The following is a 20,087-nucleotide window of genomic DNA, read 5'->3' as shown; positions in this document are numbered from 1 at the left end:
CAACCCTGTTATGCTCTATACGTGTAGAACTCGCTACCTTTTAATTTAGTCATGGATGGAGAAATGCCTTATCTAACTCCCACTCTTCTTCTTCCTTGTTTATATTTTGCACTGTGTAATGGTAGTGGGAAGGTAAACTATGGCTAAAAAATTATGAAAAATTGAGCAATCCAAGAAAAGAGAGTTTGACGGTTTGGAGGTAATCTTAGTTTTCAAAATAAGTTCAGATGTTTTACTTGGAGGAAATTCATACTATTGAAGGATTGCTCAGTTGATAATGACTGAAACCTCTTATTCGACTGCCGATGAACTTGCAAAAAAACTGGCTGACCTTGATTGGTAGGGGCCTGCCTTCAACAATCAAGCTAGTATTTCACACAACGAAGAAGACTCTGAATGGTTGTAAAAGAAAGAGATGTTCCTGATCAAATTCCAAAATTTCAATGCTAACCCTCATCAATAAAACAATAAAGATATTATCGTGTAGTTGAAATCTTTTACTCAAGTTGCATTACGTTTGAATTCACCCAAATCTGATGAATCCGTCTGAAAATCGATAGTATGTTAGGTGAATCCGTCCAAATATAGGGAACAAACATGATATGGTCACTATATTTGAACTGAATCTGATCTATTTACACCTCTATTCAATGTTGGACGTCCCTATAAATATAACCCAGCTCCCTTACACAAACACTACTACTAAACAAAGTACCCTGCACCATGGACAAGGATTCAACCATGCTGGTCATTTTGCCTTTTTTCTTTTTTTGGCACTCACTGATTGAGGTCTCACATCACTCTTTGATACTTCATAAATACACAAGTTAGCTTAGAGAATAATTTTTATTTTTTATTTTTTGAAAGGGGTCTTTACTGTAACCTCTCTCGAAAGGAAGTTTATATTCCCACATCTTGAGCTATTCCCTATGTTAGGTAAAGAAGTAGACTTATGGAGTATTGTGTATACATCGTCCGTTTTTCCCTTAGAAGGGTGGTATACCGATTGTAGTTGGGAATGACAAAGCACATATAATCTTTTTTTTTGTTATCCTTAAATTTTGTTACCGAAGTACTTATAAAATATATATGATACAAAAGTTATCTAGGCAATCAAGCTTGTTTTTATTTTTCAATTTTATTACAGTGATTCATAATTCCTTGGTCCCCAGTTAGGTAGGGCTCTAGCTACTTCATTTGCAGCTTGAGATGGATGCTCCAGGAAACAAAGATTTCTTTTCACCAAGAGCTCATTTGAGTTTCCTTTATATTTGCATTATTGCTTGCAAGTGTTCTTTTAATGCAAGTATGATTAAAACTCAACACTAGTCTTTTCAATTTGTATATATTTTTATTTTTTCTATTAATAAATCACCTGCCCGTGGGAAAAAAATAATTCTTAAGTTACTCATTAAAATTAAAAAAAAAAAAAAAAAAACAAAAAAATGAATTGAAAAAAAGAATTTATAGTAATAAAAGATAAATTAGGTACAATGTATAAGTCCCTTAATCTCTTGCAATAATTTCTATTATTTTCTCCGATAAGCTACCAAAGATGTGAAAGTATATGTTCAGAGAAGACTAGTCAAAACGTAAAACTCTTATATAGGGAACAGAAGATTATTGAAAACTAAATGAAATTAATTTGACTAATCAAATATACAGCTCTTATAGAGCAGACAATGGTAGAAACAAAACCAAAAAAATTAATAACAATTAAATAAATATTGCTACGTTTCTTAGACATGAATTATAGAGAATTGCAGTAGTGGGAATTGTAGAGGATGTAAATCCGAAACCTCACCCTTGCTTCCCTGTCTATGAACGACACTGTTCACACAATTCTTGGATGTTGTAGGCTATTTTCATTACTCAATGGGTTGAAGTTGTGGGAATGCTGCGCAATACAACTGACTCTATTGTAAGACCTGGTCCAAACCCTAGTAGCACACCCCATTCAAAGCCATCACCAGTTGTAGTTTTCCCTTCCTCCTTGGACTTCCTTCTCATCTCATCCATAATGAATAGTACTGTGGGGCTAGACATGTTACCGTATTCACTTAACACTTTCCTTGATGCCTTTAGCTTGTCTTCTTTTAGTCCAAGTGTCTTCTGGACAAGGTCCAATATTGCAGGCCCACCAGGGTGACTTACCCAAAAAATTGAGTTCCAATCTGTAATGCCCACTTTGCTGAATGCTTCTTCCAAGCATTTCCCAATGTTAGCGGCAATAGTTCTAGCCACATCCTTGGTTAGGCTGATTGTGAGACCAGTTTGACGTAGGTGTCCAGCGACCATTTCTTCTGAATCTGGGAGTATTCGGGTCCCTGTTGAGATGAGCTGGAATATTGGACGTTCGATTGAGGTGTCAAGGTCAGCACCAACTACCAAAGCTGCAGCACCATCTGCAAAAATTGCCATCCCTAGTAGGGCATGTAAGTCTGTCTCATCGGGGCCTTTGAAGCCACTGATGGAGTTCAACTCTGAGCAAACAACGAGCACACGAGCCCCTTTATTATTCTCTGCAAGATCTTTGGCTACACGGAGCACTGAACCACCACCGTAGCATCCTAGATGGTACATCATCACACGTCGAACAGTTGGGGAAAGGCCAAGGAGTTTGATAAGCTGAAGTCAACACCCGGTGCATCAACACCAGAAATGGTAGTGAATACGATGTGGGTGATCTTTGATTTTGGCTGCCCCCACTCGTTGATAGCTTTGGTTGCTGCTTCCATGGCCAGCTTAGGTACCTCAGTCACCATAATATCTTGACGTGTGTCAAGGGATGGAGCTTTTGGATCATAAAGTGAAGGATTCTCTGAGATCATTTCATCGGTGAGGTGGGTATGGCGTTTGATGATTGTGGAACTGTTACCTGTTTTGACAAAATCAAAAGAGTCATTTTTTGAGAAAATTGAAAATCAATTCTAGTGGTGAGAAGATCATCGAATTTGCCATCATTTGAAGAAAATATATAATTTGCAGGAAATGATATATGGTACTTACAAATACGTTTGAACTTCTCCTTCAACTCAGACTTGTGCTCACTCTTGGTGGTTCTGAAGTAGAAGTCTGGAAAATCAGTTTGGTACATGGTGTTGGATGGATTTGCAGTTCCAATGGCCAGAACCGTTGCTGGACCTTCAGCATGCTGAGCTTCATAGATGTATCCCTCCGATCCCATTGCTTGTCTTTTGCTTCGCTGTGAGGTGATCGAAAAAGGAATACTATGAGAAATTGGAGAAAAGAATGACTATGAGTGATGATGAAGTTGCAGAGACAATGGATGTAGGTATTTATAGAGCAAGGATGGCTGAATAGATTGGAAAACAATCATTTCGTCATCAATAACCCAACTAACTTGAATAATTTACCTCTAAACATGTGAATATAACAAGGAGAACGATAATAATACAATTCTACAGCTAAGTCAAGGAGGCCTCGAGAAGTTCGACGGGATTTCCAAAGCCCAGAATTTTGTAATATCTTCTTCCATTTTGGTGGGTGATGAGTATTATTGCCAAGTCAATTCAAAGAGGGAGGTGGAGTCAACAAAATGTAGCCAAATCTTTCTTTGTGTTTGAAAGCTGGGTTTATTTTTTTAATTACATTGACCATCGGAGGATATTACAAAGTTTGTGAAATAGTTTTAATTTAATTTTTTTTCAAAATAAGAAAACATTTTATCATATTTTGAAGAAAAATACACTTATAACTTCGATAAAATTCATGATTTACTTCACTTCTTATAGAAAAGTGTCTATATGGCTGTAAATAAAACCTTACCAGTCCAAACTGGCGCAACCCTGAACCCAACCTAAGCAAAACTTGACATTTTAACTCAAAGGGTGGGTTTGAGTTACAAAATAACTGACCCTACCAGTATCACATAAGATTCAATTTAACCCTTAGACCAACCTTGCTTGACCATACATGCTTAGTATTAACTCTGTTAAGCTAAAATTATTTATAAATTGAGTATTTGAGTTTGAATAATTATTTAATCAAGTATCCCACATATGAACCATCCCATGGAATTATTTGGTTTTTGAAGACCAACACTTCACAACTAAAAAGTTAAAGAGCTTAAATTTTCTTTGGGCCACTAACCTATGCTTGTTCTTTTTGTTTTAGTCAGGTCTGGAGCAGGATAAATTAGGGCTAATCCGATCCTATAAATGGACTTAGCCTAAGATACAGGATTTGGGTTAGGGTTCTTAAGCTTCTGATAGGGTCCGATAGGGTTGGATGACTACGTAAGATATATTTTTCATTTGTCGCTCTCATTGAAAATGTATCGACACATTCATGTCTGCCATTGAGTGATCCTTAGGCATCATTCATATAAAAACCTCTACAGCTGTGTGTCTGTATTTCTTTTCTGAGTTCATGAATGAAGATTTCTCTTACAAAAAAATACATATAAAAACCTCTGAAAAAGAGTTTCAGTCAAGATGATGAATTGCTAGGCAGGAGAAAGATTCCGGATCCAAGAGGTTTTCTTTGGTTTTTCATCAGCAGATGTCTTGTGAGGGTGATCTGTCCTTAACCATTGGAATTTCCGCACAACCATCCTGTATGAAACAACCATGCAAACTCTCGGGAATCTTCACAGTAACCTCACTGGTCAAATAAAGATTTTGCCGCTTATTTTGACTTTATTTCCCTCTGTTTGACTGACTTCTCAAAATACTTTAATTATAAGGATATCAGCTTTGGAAACCTCGTCAAAGTCCAATGGAGATTAGCATCTTGAGATTAGGTGAGCCATTTTAAAATCTCATTAATATTGGCTTTTATATGAATTAGTCATCAGAAACTAGCCCAAATCACAGTGACCAGTTGATCTGTTCCTTGATATACCACACATGTTAAGTAATAATTCAGTCTAAGTATTAAAGAAATCCATCCAAACATCCGTTCATTATAAATATATGCATTGGAACTGCTACTTCATCATCACCTGCTGTTTTCTTTTCAATCTTCTCTCTGGTCTTTCGTCTCTCACAGGAGTACACCTCTTGCAATCGATCACCTCACAGAGAAGCAAAAGACAAGCAATGGGATCCGAGGGATTCATCTATGAAGCTCAGCATGCTGAAGGTCCAGCAACTGTTCTGGCTATTGGAACTGCAAATCCATCCAACACCATGTACCAAACTGATTTTCCAGACTTCTACTTCAGAACCACCAAGAGTGAGCACAAGTCTGAGTTGAAGGAGAAGTTCAAACGTATTTGTAAGTACTCTATATCATTTCCTGCAAAATATATATTTTCTTTAAATGATGGCAAATTCTGATCTTCTCACCACTAGATTTGATTTTCAATTTTCTCAAAAAATGAGTCTTTTGATTTTGTCAAAACAGGTAACAGTTCCACAATCATCAAACGCCATACCCACCTCACCGATGAAATGATCTCAGAGAATCCTTCACTTTATGATCCAAAAGCTCCATCCCTTGACACACGTCAAGATATTATGGTGACTGAGGTACCTAAGCTGGCCATGGAAGCAGCAACCAAAGCTATCAACGAGTGGGGGCAGCCAAAATCAAAGATCACCCACATCGTATTCACTACCATTTCTGGTGTTGATGCACCGGGTGTTGACTTCCAGCTTATCAAACTCCTTGGCCTTTCCCCAACTGTTCGACGTGTGATGATGTACCATCTAGGATGCTACGGTGGTGGTTCAGTGCTCCGTGTAGCCAAAGATCTTGCAGAGAATAATAAAGGGGCTCGTGTGCTCGTTGTTTGCTCAGAGTTGAACTCCATCAGTGGCTTCAAAGGCCCCGATGAGACAGACTTACATGCCCTACTAGGGATGGCAATTTTTGCAGATGGTGCTGCCGCTTTGGTAGTTGGTGCTGACCCTGACACTTCAATCGAACGTCCAATATTCCAGCTCATCTCAACAGGGACCCGAATACTCCCAGATTCAGAAGAAATGGTGGCTGGACACCTACGTCAAACTGGTCTCACAATCAGCCTAACCAAGGATGTGGCTAGAACTATTGCCGCTAACATTGGGAAATGCTTGGAAGAAGCATTCAGCAAAGTGGGCATTATAGATTGGAACTCAATTTTTTGGGTAAGTCACCCTGGTGGGCCTGCAATATTGGACCTTGTCCAGAAGACACTTGGACTGAAAGAAGACAAGCTAAAGGCATCAAGGAAAGTGTTAAGTGAATACGGTAACATGTCGAGCCCCACAGTACTATTCATTATGGATGAGATGAGAAGGAAGTCCAAGGAGGAAGGAAAAACTACAACTGGTGATGGCTTTGAATGGGGTGTGCTACTAGGGTTTGGACCTGGTCTTACAATAGAGTCAGTTGTGTTGCGCAGCATTCCCACAATTTCAACTCATTGAGTAAATCTCACTCTTATGTATGTTTATAGCTTAATATTTAATCATTTCCTTTGCTTTATTTTTACCATAATCTACTCACTAGAAGCTCTCTCTCAAGGTCGAAATCAATGGCCTCTTTCATCAATTTTTTTTTGTGGTAAATTTCCTCAATTTTTATTGTTGTAATTTTTTTGGGTCTACTCAATAAAGTATTATATTGAATTTTATCAAGAAAAAGATGTATCATTTTTTGTCTTATTTTATTCTATTTCAAACTTATTCCAAAGCAAAGCAAAGCAATCTTGCTTGCAATTTTCTTCCAGTTCAATAACTATTAGATCTTGTTTTGAAATGATACATTTGGATCATTTTCGCATTACATCGCTTTCTAGGGCATATTTTTTCCCCTCGCAATTGTGGATATTCCTAATGCACATGGGTTTAAGCATATGCTGATTCCTCTATTTTTTTTGGGGGGGGGGGGGGGGGGGGGGGAGAACAATCAGATAACTTCTTACTTTCATGTAATGTGGGTAATCCATCGATCGAGTCGCAGTTTTACCCTTCAACGTTGTTGAATATACATAAACTCCACCAACTCTTAAATGTTCTCTCATATTCTCATGTACTTCATAGTTTTGTTCAGGGTAGATGAATTAATGAGAGGTATGCACTATTTGTTTAGCAGGTTTGTGTTGGAGGTGAATGAAGATGGAGTTTGACAAAGGAGGGAGTGGAAGAAAGATTTACCAGGTGTGGGATGGTATAGCAAGCTTAACCCTTGTGTTTGAATTTTCAAATGATTTCCAAGCAATGGATGTTATTTCAGATTAATACACCTACTATATATTGGGTGTGGTAGGAACATATATAACTTCTACCAAAAAAAAAGGTAGGAACATATATAACTGCAACCTAGTTGCATCCAAATGCCTTCCATGTTGAGGGCTAAAAGAAGGTGAACCACCCTACAAATAAATGTGTGCGTTAAAGGGTCAGGATTAGTAGACACCGATCCTAGAATACAAAAAGTAATCGTTTTGCAAATTTAGATAATGTACTCGTCAAGGTAGATGTCTAAGCTCTCCTTGCATTTTTTTACCCCACATTAAGAATGACGCCCACTAGGGTCCCATGCACCTTTGATTTATCTTGTTACAATTTAGAGGTGGGATCCCTCCAAACATGTGCTGGGGAGGTGTGAGAGAAGCATGGACCTCTACCCTGACCACTAGAGAATACCCAACTCCGTCTTTGCTGCCTCGCACAACAAGAGGACCTTCTTTGCCCAGCCTCGTCACCCAACAACTAAAAAGCCATGGACAAGGGTTCAATCAAGCTGGCCATTTTACTCATTATCTTGGTCCCTGCTTTAGGTATCATACCTCCCCCCTCCCTTTCTATATTTCAGAATTTTGTTTTGCCAATGATGAACTGATGAGATGCATGCCTTGTTTGCCACTAGATTAGTTTTCAAATGTGGATGATGTAGGTTGACTTGGGTTGGATTATGTGGATCTCTGTCTGGTTCACTGGCCTGTGAGGATAAAACAAGGAACACGCTTCCCTACTCCAGGGGAAGTTCTTCCCTTTGGCATGAAAGGTACTTGGGAAGCCATGGAAGAGTCTTGCAACCTTGGCTTAGCAAAGTCTGTTTGTGTTAGCAACTTCTGCCAAGAAACTCTCCCAAAGGAGAAGGGAATCCTTGTTAGTGCCGCTAATTACATGTCAGTGCCTTCTTGCCTCTTGCAGCATATGGAACTATCTGAGGTTCAAATTTGGTAATGGTGAATCCAATTCTCAAAGACATTGTTATGGCTAAAGGGAAAACTATTGCCTAGTTATTAAACCTTAGAACATGTATGTTCTAAAATGAATTCCGGCTTTAGTGATTCTTTTAAGTAGTATTATTAGTGATTAATTTGTAATCTTTGCACTGTATTTTGTTTTATAGGGAACCGATGAGATTGGGTGTAATTGGGGCAAATGTTCTAGGGTTACCCATTCCATATGTCAGTGATCATATCTTTGGCCTTGTCTCTCTCTCCTCACGTCTCTCACTCTCTCCTTCTCTCCCATGGTTTTTAGCAATAACAATCAATTAGTTTAGCCCAGTGTAGGTTCAGGGTTTACATAGCCTAACCTGGGTGATTGGCAGTCCTTGGATATTATTTGCTAGTCTCTTTCTACATCATGTAGATAGACTCCTTTTGGGTTATGGAGTCCAAATCTGTGCCGTGCATGGGAACTTATCCTAGTCATCCACGACTTTCCCCGGGCAAGGCAGGGTTCTCACTGGGCAGTTCATCGGAATGATAGCGGCCCAATCTTGTTCGTTGGTTTGGGACCAGTCGAGACGAGGTCGGTTCCTTATCAACCCCTCTGGTCGAACCTGGTCTGGCAAACCAAACATAACACTAAGGTATGAAAATTTCAAAGTTATCTTCCAGCTCTAAGCCTCAGTGACTAAACTTTTTATAATCAGATATGGTACAATAAACTATCTTTCTGCAGCAATACTGTTACTCACATCAAAAGCATTTACAAGTACAAATCAGGCCTTTACAAATAAATTCATACTCTTTGCCCTTACAGTCCAAGTGAATCCCTGCTTCTATTTCATTCTCCTTCACTGTTTCATTTCCATGTACACATGAGAAACGATCTGATGTTATGTTATGAGAGAAGCAATTAGCTTCTTTAACTACTTATGTCACAAACTAAGATGCATTATTTATTTAATGTATCGTGATCAATTTGTGATATGATCCATTCATATGTAAATACCTTGACCTCCAGCCATCCTTCTCCAAGACTCCAACAAATCCATGCATATTCTCTGGGGTTCTACATCTTCTACAATTTTCACTCTTTACAATTCCCTATAATTTGTATATAAGATTATGACACGTGGTAGTTAATTATCCAGTGATTAGAATTATAACCTAATTAAGAGCTAAATCTAATAAATAACTAAAATTAAACCTCAGAAAAAGAGAAGATATGAACTTGGGTGAAATTTTGGGGATTCATTATATTCAATTCTTAGTCGGGTTTTAATTGTGGCTGTCGGACAAATAATTCCCGTATATCACAATCCTAGATACGAATCACAAGGAATTATAGGGGGGGGGGTGAGAATTTATCCACTTGAATATGTTTATGAGTATCTGAATTTGTTCGATTACCAAAAGGATGCAGATGATAATACCCCTTTTTGGCCAATAATTATTTGACCGATTAATTATTGTTTTAAGTTACCTTGTTGACTTTGTCTCCGTCTTTTATATGAATATTCTTCTGTATTTTTTATCAAAAAACGACAGAAAAATTAATACTGAAAAATTGTAACAAAACCAAAGTCTTAATAAGAGTAAAAGAAAGAAAAGTTTCTGATCGAATTCCAAAATTTCAATGCTAACCCTCATCAATAAAATAGTAAAGATATCACCGTGCAGGTCGAAATCTTTTACTCAAGTTGCATTTACGTTCGTTTAGGATAGGCAATGTTTGAAAGAATAATTTTATGAATCCATCCAAATTTGACTGAATCCGTTTGAAAGTCGATAGTATGTTAGGTGAATTTGTCCAAATATAATAGGAAACAAAAATGATATTGTCACTATATTTGAACTGAATCCGATCTATTTACATCTCTAATCAATGTTGGACGTCCCTATAAATATAACCCAGCTCCCTTATACAAGCACTACTACTATAATAATAATAACAAAAGAGTTCTAGTACCCTGCACCATGGACAAGGATTCAATCATGCTAGTCATTTTGCCTTTTATTTTTTGGCCCTCACTGAGGTATCAAAGAGCGGGTCTCACTCTTTGATACCTCATAAATACACAAGTCCGCTTGGAGAATAATTTTTAATTTTTAATTTTTGGAAGGGGTCTTTACTGTAACCTCTCTTGAAAGGAGGTTTGTATTCCCACCTCTTGAGTTATCCATTAATATTAATGTTATTCCCTAAGTTACCTTATTTATTAGAACATTTTGTTACTAACACCCTAGTTTCAATAAGTTTTAATTTATCCATTTCTAATATTACCCCACATCTTAGTTTAAAAAAAATACTTTCCATGAACCATATCTCCCAAACTTTGTGAAAATTTACGAATGGGAGAAGTAGAAGTTGCAAAAAGTAAAGGAAGATCAAGAAATGAGTCGTGCACAAGGTTTTCGTTCAAGGTTATTCTTGTCTTTCTGAAATGTTTAACTTGCTTAAATCAGCATTTAATTGTGATTCCAATGGGAGTTATTGATATATTTTCACCCTATAAGGAGTTTGACTGATAAGCTGGATAACTCTTGCTGAAAATTTTCATTCAAGAAGAAAAGAGAAAAACACTTTTCTATGTTAGGTAGAGAAGTAGACTTATGGAGTGTTGTCTTATGCCACACTCTTGAATTGAACTCTTTTTCTATAAATTCATGAAGAGTCACTTTTCCCTTAGAAGGGCGGTATAGCGATTCTAGCTGGGAATGACAAAGTTTTAGAATTCTTTTTTGTTACCATTAAATTTTGTTATCTAGTCCGTATAAAACATATATGATACAAAGTTATCTAGGCAACCAAGCTTGTTTTTATTCATAAATTTTATTACGATGATTCATAATTCATTTGTCATTAGTTAGATAGGACTATTCAGCTGGCTCTAGCTACTTCATTTGCAGCTTGAGATGGATGCTCTAGGAAATAATGATTTCTTTTCACAAAGCTCATTTGAGTTTCCTTTATATTTGCATTGTTGCAACCGTTCTTTTGATACAGGTATGATTAGAACTCAACACTAGTCTTTTCAATTTGTATATATTTTTATTAATGAAATCACTTGCCTGTTAAAAAAAAAATTTATTAAGTTACTCATCCAAAAAAAAAAAAAAAAAAAAAGAAAAAAAAAAAAAGAATTTATAGTAATTAAAGAGAAAGGTACAACGTATAAGTCCCTAAATCTCTTGCAATAATTTTTAAGGGAAATGTTTAACTTGCTTAAATCAATATTTAACTGTGGTTTTCAAGGGGTGTTATTGATATTTTCATCCTATAAGGAGTTTGCCTGATAAGTTGGATAACTCAGGGATATTGCTGAAAATTTTCCTTCTTCAGAAAAAGAGAGCAAAACACTATTCTATGTTAGGTAGAGAAATAGACTTATGGAGTGTTGTTGTAAGCCACACTCTTGAATTGAACTATTTTTCTGTAATTCATGAATAAGATATACATCGCTTTTCCCTTAGAAAGGTGGTACAATGATTCTAGCTGGGAATGACAAAGCACGTAAAAAAAAAAATTTCGTTACCCTTAAATTTTGTTACCAAAGTATGTATAAAACATACATGATACAAAAGTTATCTAGGGAATCAAGCTTGTTTTTATTCTTAAATTTTATTACAGTGATTCTTAATTCCTTTGTCACCAATTAGGTAGGACTATTCAGCTGGCTACTTCATTTGCAGCATGAGACAGATGCTCTAGGAAACAATGATTTCTTTTCACCTAGAGCTCATTTGAGTTTCCTTTATATTTGCATTATTGCGAATGATCTTTTGATACAAGTATGATTAGAACTCAAAAGTAGTCTTTTCAATTTGTATATATTTTTAGTTTTTCTCTTAATAAAATCACCTGTCCGTTGGAAAAAAATAATTCTTAAGTCACTAATCCCCCCCCCCCCCAAAAAAAAAAAAGAAAAAAAGAATTTATGGGAATAAAAGAGAAAGGTACAACCTATAAGTCCCTCAATCTCTTGCAATAATTTCTATTATTTTCTCCGATCAGCTACCAAAGATGTGAAAGTATATGTTCAGAGAGGACTAGTCAAAACATAAAGCTCTTATATATGAAAACCAATGAAATTAATTTGACAGATCAAATATACAGCTCTTACAGAGCAGACAATGGTACAAACAAAACCAAAAAAATTAATAACAATTAAATAAATATTGCTACGAATCTTAGACATGAATTATTAATAACAATTAAATAAAAGCCATTTTGGAAGGGGTCTTTACCGTAACCTCTCTTGAAAGAGTTTCTATTGCCACCTCTTGAGTTATCCATTAATATTAATGTTATTCCCTAGTTACCTTATTTATTAGAATATTTTGTTACTAACACCTTAGTTTCAATTAGTTTTAGTTTATCCATTTCTAATATTACTCCACATCTTAAGTTAAAAAAATTCTATCCATGAACCATATCTCCCAAACTTTGTGAGAATTTACGAATGTGAGAAGTAGAAGTTGCAGATAGTAAAGGAAGATCAATAAATGAGTCGTGCACAAGGTTTTCGTTCAAGGTTATTCTGTCTTTTTGAAATGTTTAACTTGCTTAAATCAACATTTAATTGTGATTTCCAGTGGGTATTATTGATATATTTTCACCCTATAAGGAGTTGATTGATCAGGCTGGATAACTCTTGTTGAAAATTTTCATTCAAGAAAAAGAGAGAAAACACTTTTCTATGTTAGGTAGAGAAGTAGACTTATGGAGTGTTGTTGTATGCCACACTCTCGAATTGAACTCTTTTTCTATAAATTCATGAATAATGTATACATCGCTTTTCCCTTATAAATGTGGTACAATGATTCTAGCTGAGAATGACAAAGCACGTATAAAAAAATTTCGTTACCCTTAAAGTTTGTTACCAAAGTATGTAAAAAACATACATGATACAAAGTTATCTAGGGAATCAAGCTTGTTTTTATTCTTAAATTTTATTACAATGATTGATAATTCCATTGTCCCCAATTAGGTAGGACTATTCAGCTGGCTACTTCATTTGCAGCTTGAGACTGATGCTCTAGGAAACAATGATTTCTTTTCACCTAGAGCTCATTTGAGTTTCCTTTATATTTGCATTATTACGAATGTTCTTTTGATACAGGTATGTTAGAACTCAACAGTAGTCTTTTCAACTTGTATATATTTTTATTTTTTCTCTTGATAAAATCACCTGCTCGTTGGAAAAAATAATTCTTAAGTCACTAATCCAAAAAAAGAAAACAAAAAATTTATAGGAATAAAAGAGAAAGGTACAACCTATAAGTCCCTTAATCTCTTGCAATAATTTCTATTATTTTCTCTGATCAGCTACCAAAGATGTGAAAGTATATGTTCAGAGAGGACCAGTCAAACCGTAAAGCTTTTATATATGAAAACCAAATGAAATTAATTTGATAGATCAAATATACAGCTCTTACAGAGTAGACAATGGTAGAAACAAAACCAAAAAATTAATAACAATCAAATAAATATTGCTACGAATCTTAGACATGAATTATAGGGAATTGTAGTAGTGGGAATTGTAGAGGATCTAAATCCGAAACCTCACCCTTGCTTCCCTGTCTATGGACGACACTGTCCACACAATTCTTGGATGTTGTAGGCTATTTTCATTTACTCAATGGGTTGAAGTTGTAGGAATGCTGCGCAACACAACTGACTCTATTGTAAGACCTGGTCCAAACCCTAGTAACACACCCCATTCAAAGCCATCACCAGTTGTAGTTTTCCCTTCCTCCTTGGACTTCCTTCTCATCTCATCCATAATGAACAGTACTGTGGGGCTAGACATGTTACCGTATTCACTTAACACTTTCCTTGATGCCTTTAGCTTGTCTTCTTTCAGTCCAAGTGTCTTCTGGACAAGGTCCAATATTGCAGGACCTCCAGGGTGACTTACCCAAAAAATTGAGTTCCAATCTGTAATGCCCACTTTGCTGAATGCTTCTTCCAAGCATTTCCCAATGTTAGCGGCAATAGTTCTAGCCACATCCTTGGTTAGGCTGATTGTGAGACCAGTTTGACGTAGGTGTCCAGCAACCATTTCTTCTGAATCTGGGAGTATTCGGGTCCCTGTTGAGATGAGCTGGAATATTGGACGTTCGATTGAGGTGTCAGGGTCAGCACCAACTACCAAAGCTGCAGCACCATCTGCAAAAATTGCCATCCCTAGTAGGGCATGTAAGTCTGTCTCATCGGGGCCTTTGAAGCCACTGATGGAGTTCAACTCTGAGCAAACAACCAGCACACGAGCCCCTTTATTATTCTCCGCAAGATCTTTGGCTACACGGAGCACTGAGCCACCACCATAGCATCCTAGATGGTACATCATCACACGTCGAACAGTTGGGGATAGGCCAAGGAGTTTGATAAGCTGGAAGTCAACACCCGGTGCATCAACACCAGAAATGGTAGTGAATACGATGTGGGTGATCTTTGATTTTGGCTGCCCCCACTCGTTGATAGCTTTGGTTGCTGCTTCCATGGCCAGCTTAGGTACCTCAGTCACCATAATATCTTGACGTGTGTCAAGGGATGGAGCTTTTAGATCATAAAGTGAAGGATTCTCTGAGATCATTTCATCGGTGAGGTGGGTATGGCGTTTGATGATTGTGGAACTGTTACCTGTTTTGACAAAATCAAGAGAGTCATTTTCTGAGAAAATTGAAAATCAATTCTAGTGATGAGAAGATCATCGAATTTGCCATAATTTGAAGAAAATATATATATTTTGCAGGAAATGATATATAGTACTTACAAATACGTTTGAACTTCTCCTTCAACTCAGACTTGTGCTCACTCTTGGTGGTTCTGAAATAGAAGTCAGGAAAATCAGTTTGGTACATGGTGTTGGATGGATTTGCAGTTCCAATTGCCAGAACCGTTGCTGGACCTTCAGCATGCTGAGCTTCATAGATGTATCCCTCGGATCCCATTGCTTGTCTTTTGCTTTGCTGTGAGGCGATCGATTGCAAGAGGAGTACTACTGTGAAAGACGAAAGAACAGAGAGAAGATTGAAAACAAAACAGCAGGTGATGATGAAATTGCAGTGCCAATGCATATATTTATAATGAATGGATGTTTGGATGGATTTCTTTAATACTTAAGACTGAATTATTACTTAACATGTGTGGTATATCAAGGAACGTACAGAAGAATTGGTCACTATATTTCGGCTAGTTCCCGATGACTAATTCATATAAAAGCCAATATTATTGAGATTTTAAAATGGCTCGCCTAATCCCAAGGTGCTAGTCTCCATTGGACTTTGACGAGGTTTCCAAAGCCCATATCCTTATAATTAAAGTATTTGAGAAATCAGTCAACGGAGGGAGATGGTGTCAATATAAACGGCAAAATCATTCTTTGACCAGTGAGGTTCCTGTGAAGGTTCTGAGAGTTTGCATAGTTGTTTCATACAGGATGGTTGTGCGGAAATTCCAATGGTAAAGGACAGATCACCCTCACAAAACTTCTGCTGATGAAAACCAAAGAAACCTTGAATCCGGATTCTCTCCATCTTGACTGAAACTCTTTTTCGGAGTTTTTTTATATGAATGATGCCTAAGGATCACTCAATGGCAGACCATGAATGGGTCCATGACGTTTTCAATGAGAGCGACAGATGAAAAATATATCTTAATTAGTCATCCAACCCTACCGGACCTATCAGAAGCTTAAGAACCCCAACCCAAATCCTATATGTTAGGAATTTTTTAAGTCCATTTATAGGATCGGATTAGCCCTGATTTATATATCCTTATCCTGCCCTGACTAAAACAAAAAGAACAAGCATAGACTAGTGACCCAAAGAAAATTTAAGCTCTTTAACATTTTACTTGTGAAGTGTTGGTCTTTAAAAACCAAATAATTCCTTGGGGTGGTTAATATATATAGGATACTTGATTAAATAATTATTCAAACTCAATTTATAAATAATTCTAACTTAACAGAATTAATACTAGGCGGATATGGTCAGGCAAGGTTGTTCTAAGGGTTAAACCGAATCCTATCTTACTTGCTAGGGCCAGTTAATTTGTAACCCAAACCCGCCCTTTGGGTTAAAATGCAAAGTTTTGCTTTGGCGGGGTTCAAGATTGCACCAGTTTGTACTAGCAAGGTTTTATTAACACCTGTATACGGTACTCTTCTACAAGAAATTAAGTAAATTATCGTGAATTTTTTCGAAAAGAAACTTTATTTAAGAGTTTTGCCTATATTCGGAGTTATAAGTGTATTTTTCTTCTTAATATGATAAAATGTTTTCTTATTTAAATTAAAACTGTTTCACAAACTTTGTAATATCCTCCAACGGTCAATGTAATTAAAAAATAAACCCACCTTTCAAAGACAAAGAAAGATTTGGCTACATTTTGTTGACTCCACCTCCTCTTTTAATTGACTTGGCAATAATACTCATCACCCACCAAAATAGAAGATGATATTACAAAATTCTGGACTTTGGAAAGCCCGTCGAACCTCAAGAGGCCTCCTTGACTTAGCTGTAGAATTGTATTATTATCGTTCTACTTGTTATATACACATGTTAAAAGCTAAATTATTCAAGTTAGTTGCGTTACTGATGACGTAATGGTTGTTTTTCAATCTATCCAACCATCCTTGCTCTATAAATACCCACATCCATTGGCTCTGCAACTTCATCATCACTCATAGTCATTCTTTTCTCCAGTTTTCATAGTATTCCTTTTTCGATCACCTTATACCGAAGCAAAAGACAAGCAATGGGATCGGAGGGATACATCTATGAAGCTCAGCATGCTGAAGGTCCAGCAACGGTTCTGGCCATTGGAACTGCAAATCCATCCAACACCATGTACCAAACTGATTTTCCAGACTTCTACTTCAGAACCACCAAGAGTGAGCACAAGTCTGGGTTGAAGGAGAAGTTCAAACGTATTTGTAAGTACTATATATCATATCCTGCAGCATGTTTCCTTTGAATGATGGCAAATCGGATCATTTCATATAGATTGATTTTCAATTTTCTCAAAAAAATGACCGTTTTGATTTTGTCAAAACAGGTAACAGTTCCACAATCATCAAACGCCATACCCACCTCACCGATGAAATGATCTCAGAGAATCCTTCACTTTATGATCCAAAAGCTCCATCCCTTGACACACGTCAAGATATTATGGTGACTGAGGTACCTAAGCTGGCCATGGAAGCAGCAACCAAAGCTATCAACGAGTGGGGGCAGCCAAAATCAAAGATCACCCACATCGTATTCACTACCATTTCTGGTGTTGATGCACCGGGTGTTGACTTCCAGCTTATCAAACTCCTTGGCCTATCCCCTACTGTTCGACGTGTGATGATGTACCATCTAGGATGCTATGGTGGTGGCTCAGTGCTCCGTGTAGCCAAAGATCTTGCGGAGAATAATAAAGGGGCTCGTGTGCTCGTTGTTTGCTCAGAGTTGAACTCCATCAGTGGCTTCAAAGGCCCCGATGAGACAGACTTACATGCCCTGCTAGGGATGGCAATTTTTGCAGATGGTGCTGCAGCTTTGGTAGTTGGTGCTGACCCTAACACCTCAATCGAACGTCCAATATTCCAGCTCATCTCAGCAGGGACCCGAATACTCCCAGATTCAGAAGAAATGGTTGCTGGACACCTACGTCAAACTGGTCTCACAATCAGCCTAACCAAGGATGTGGCTAGAACTATTGCCGCTAACATTGGGAAATGCTTGGAAGAAGCATTCAGCAAAGTGGGCATTACAGATTGGAACTCAATTTTTTGGGTAAGTCACCCTGGAGGTCCTGCAATATTGGACCTTGTCCAGAAGACACTTGGACTGAAAGAAGACAAGCTAAAGGCATCAAGGAAAGTGTTAAGTGAATACGGTAACATGTCTAGCCCCACAGTACTGTTCATTATGGATGAGATGAGAAGGAAGTCCAAGGAGGAAGGGAAAACTACAACTGGTGATGGCTTTGAATGGGGTGTGTTACTAGGGTTTGGACCAGGTCTTACAATAGAGTCAGTTGTGTTGCGCAAAGCATTCCTACAACTTCAACCCATTGAGTAAATGAAAATAGCCTACAACATCCAAGAATTGTGTGGACAGTGTCGTCCATAGACAGGGAAGCAAGGGTGAGGTTTCGGATTTAGATCCTCTACAATTCCCACTACTGCAATTCTCTATAATTCATGTCTAAGATTCGTAGCAATATTTATTTGATTGTTATTAATTTTTTGGTTTTGTTTCTACCATTGTCTACTCTGTAAGAGCTGTATATTTGATCTATCAAATTAATTTCATTTGGTTTTCATATATAAAAGCTTTACGGTTTGACTGGTCCTCTCTGAACATATACTTTCACATCTTTGGTAGCTGATCAGAGAAAATAATAGAAATTATTGCAAGAGATTAAGGGACTTATAGGTTGTACCTTTCTCTTTTATTCCTATAAATTTTTTGTTTTCTTTTTTTGGATTAGTGACTTAAGAATTATTTTTTCCAACGAGCAGGTGATTTTATTAAGAGAAAAAATAAAAATATATACAAGTTGAAAAGACTACTGTTGAGTTCTAATCATACCTATATCAAAAGAACATTCGTAATAATGCAAATTTAGAGGAAACTCAAATGAGCTCTAGGTGAAAAGAAATCATTGTTTCCTAGAGCATCAGTCTCAAGCTGCAAATGAAGTAGCCAGCTGAATAGTCCTACCTAATTGGGGACAATGGAATTATCAATCATTGTAATAAAATTTAAGAATAAAAACAAGCTTGATTCCCTAGATAACTTTTGTATCATGTATGTTTTTTACATACTTTGGTAACAAACTTTAAGGGTAACGAATTTTTTTTTTATACGTGCTTTGTCATTCTCAGCTAGAATCATTGTACCACATTTATAAGGGAAAAGCGATGTATACATTATTCATGAATTTATAGAAAAAGAGTTCAATTCGAGAGTGTGGCATACAACAACACTCCATAAGTCTACTTCTCTACCTAACATAGAAAAGTGTTTTTCTCTCTTTTTCTTGAATGAAAATTTTCAACAAGAGTTATCCAGCTGATCAATCAACTCCTTATAGGGTGAAAATATATCAATAATACCCACTGGAAATCACAATTAAATGTTGATTTAAGCAAGTTAAACATTTCAAAAAGACAGAATAACCTTGAACGAAAACCTTGTGCACGACTCATTTATTGATCTTCCTTTACTATCTGCAACTTCTACTTCTCACATTCGTAAATTCTCACAAAGTTTGGGAGATATGGTTCATGGATAGAATTTTTTTAACTTAAGATGTGGAGTAATATTAGAAATGGATAAACTAAAACTAATTGAAACTAAGGTGTTAGTAACAAAATATTCTAATAAATAAGGTAACTTAGGGAATAACATTAATATTAATGGATAACTCAAGAGGTGGCAATAGAAACTTTCTTTCAAGAGAGGTTACGGTAAAGACCCCTTCCAAAATGGCTTTTATTTAATTGTTATTAATAATTCATGTCTAAGATTCGTAGCAATATTTATTTAATTGTTATTAATTTTTTTGGTTTTGTTTGTACCATTGTCTGCTCTGTAAGAGCTGTATATTTGATCTGTCAAATTAATTTCATTGGTTTTCATATATAAGAGCTTTATGTTTTGACTAGTCCTCTCTGAACATATACTTTCACATCTTTGGTAGCTGATCGGAGAAAATAATAGAAATTATTGCAAGAGATTGAGGGACTTATAGGTTGTACCTTTCTCTTTTATTCCCATAAATTCTTTTTTTTTTTTTTTTTTTTGGGGGGGGGGGGGGATTAGTGACTTAAGAATTATTTTTTTCCAACGGACAGGTGATTTTATTAAGAGAAAAACTAAAAATATATACAAATTGAAAAGACTACTTTTGAGTTCTAATCATACTTGTATCAAAAGATCATTCGCAATA

At 36.6% G+C, this 20,087-nt stretch overlaps 2 protein-coding genes and 2 pseudogenes across 4 annotated transcripts; 2 read left to right on the top strand and 2 right to left on the bottom strand.

Moving 5' to 3' along the window:
- Window positions 1-1,454: 1,454 nt before the first annotated feature.
- LOC149000472 (chalcone synthase-like) lies at window positions 1,455-3,396 on the bottom strand (annotated as a pseudogene). Its single transcript, XR_016170688.1, has 2 exons — window positions 3,010-3,396; window positions 1,455-2,878 (listed from the first exon to the last, which is right to left on the bottom strand). The product of XR_016170688.1 is annotated as a chalcone synthase-like (transcript).
- A 1,523-nt stretch (window positions 3,397-4,919) lies between these two features.
- Window positions 4,920-6,631, top strand: LOC149000471 (chalcone synthase 2-like). The gene is made up of 2 exons (XM_089139594.1): window positions 4,920-5,241; window positions 5,371-6,631. The coding sequence occupies exons 1-2, from the start codon at window positions 4,938-4,940 to the stop codon at window positions 6,375-6,377; spliced, it is 1,311 nt and encodes a 436-aa protein (XP_088995720.1). The 5' UTR covers window positions 4,920-4,937; the 3' UTR covers window positions 6,378-6,631.
- Window positions 6,632-13,516: 6,885 nt separating this feature from the next.
- Window positions 13,517-15,179, bottom strand: LOC149000470 (chalcone synthase-like). The gene is made up of 2 exons (XM_089139752.1): window positions 14,914-15,179; window positions 13,517-14,780 (listed from the first exon to the last, which is right to left on the bottom strand). The coding sequence occupies exons 1-2, from the start codon at window positions 15,089-15,091 to the stop codon at window positions 13,774-13,776; spliced, it is 1,185 nt and encodes a 394-aa protein (XP_088995878.1). The 5' UTR covers window positions 15,092-15,179; the 3' UTR covers window positions 13,517-13,773.
- A 1,591-nt stretch (window positions 15,180-16,770) lies between these two features.
- On the top strand, window positions 16,771-18,474 carry LOC149000469 (chalcone synthase-like; annotated as a pseudogene). The gene is made up of 2 exons (XR_016170692.1): window positions 16,771-17,076; window positions 17,199-18,474. The product of XR_016170692.1 is annotated as a chalcone synthase-like (transcript).
- Window positions 18,475-20,087: the final 1,613 nt, after the last annotated feature.

The sequence above is a fragment of the Hakea prostrata genome, chromosome 11 (assembly GCF_041222555.1).
Source record: "Hakea prostrata isolate BN-2017 chromosome 11, UWA_Hpros_2, whole genome shotgun sequence".
In the NCBI taxonomy this organism is placed as follows: domain Eukaryota; kingdom Viridiplantae; phylum Streptophyta; class Magnoliopsida; order Proteales; family Proteaceae; genus Hakea; species Hakea prostrata.
Note: the sequence above shows the minus strand (reverse complement) of the source record. Positions and strands in the feature narration are given on the sequence as shown.

What these genes read in the sequence shown, in the direction of transcription:
- LOC149000471 (XM_089139594.1), top strand. Translation starts at nt 4,938, where the DNA reads ATGCATTGGAACTGCTACTTCATCATCACCTGCTGTTTTCTTTTCAAT. An exon ending in GGAGAAGTTCAAACGTATTT is followed by an intron (nt 5,242 to 5,370) that starts GTAAGTACTCTA and finishes TTGTCAAAACAG; the next exon opens with GTAACAGTTCCACAATCATC.
- LOC149000470 (XM_089139752.1), bottom strand. Translation starts at nt 15,091, where the DNA reads ATGGGATCCGAGGGATACATCTATGAAGCTCAGCATGCTGAAGGTCCA. An exon ending in GGAGAAGTTCAAACGTATTT is followed by an intron (nt 14,781 to 14,913) that starts GTAAGTACTATA and finishes TTGTCAAAACAG; the next exon opens with GTAACAGTTCCACAATCATC.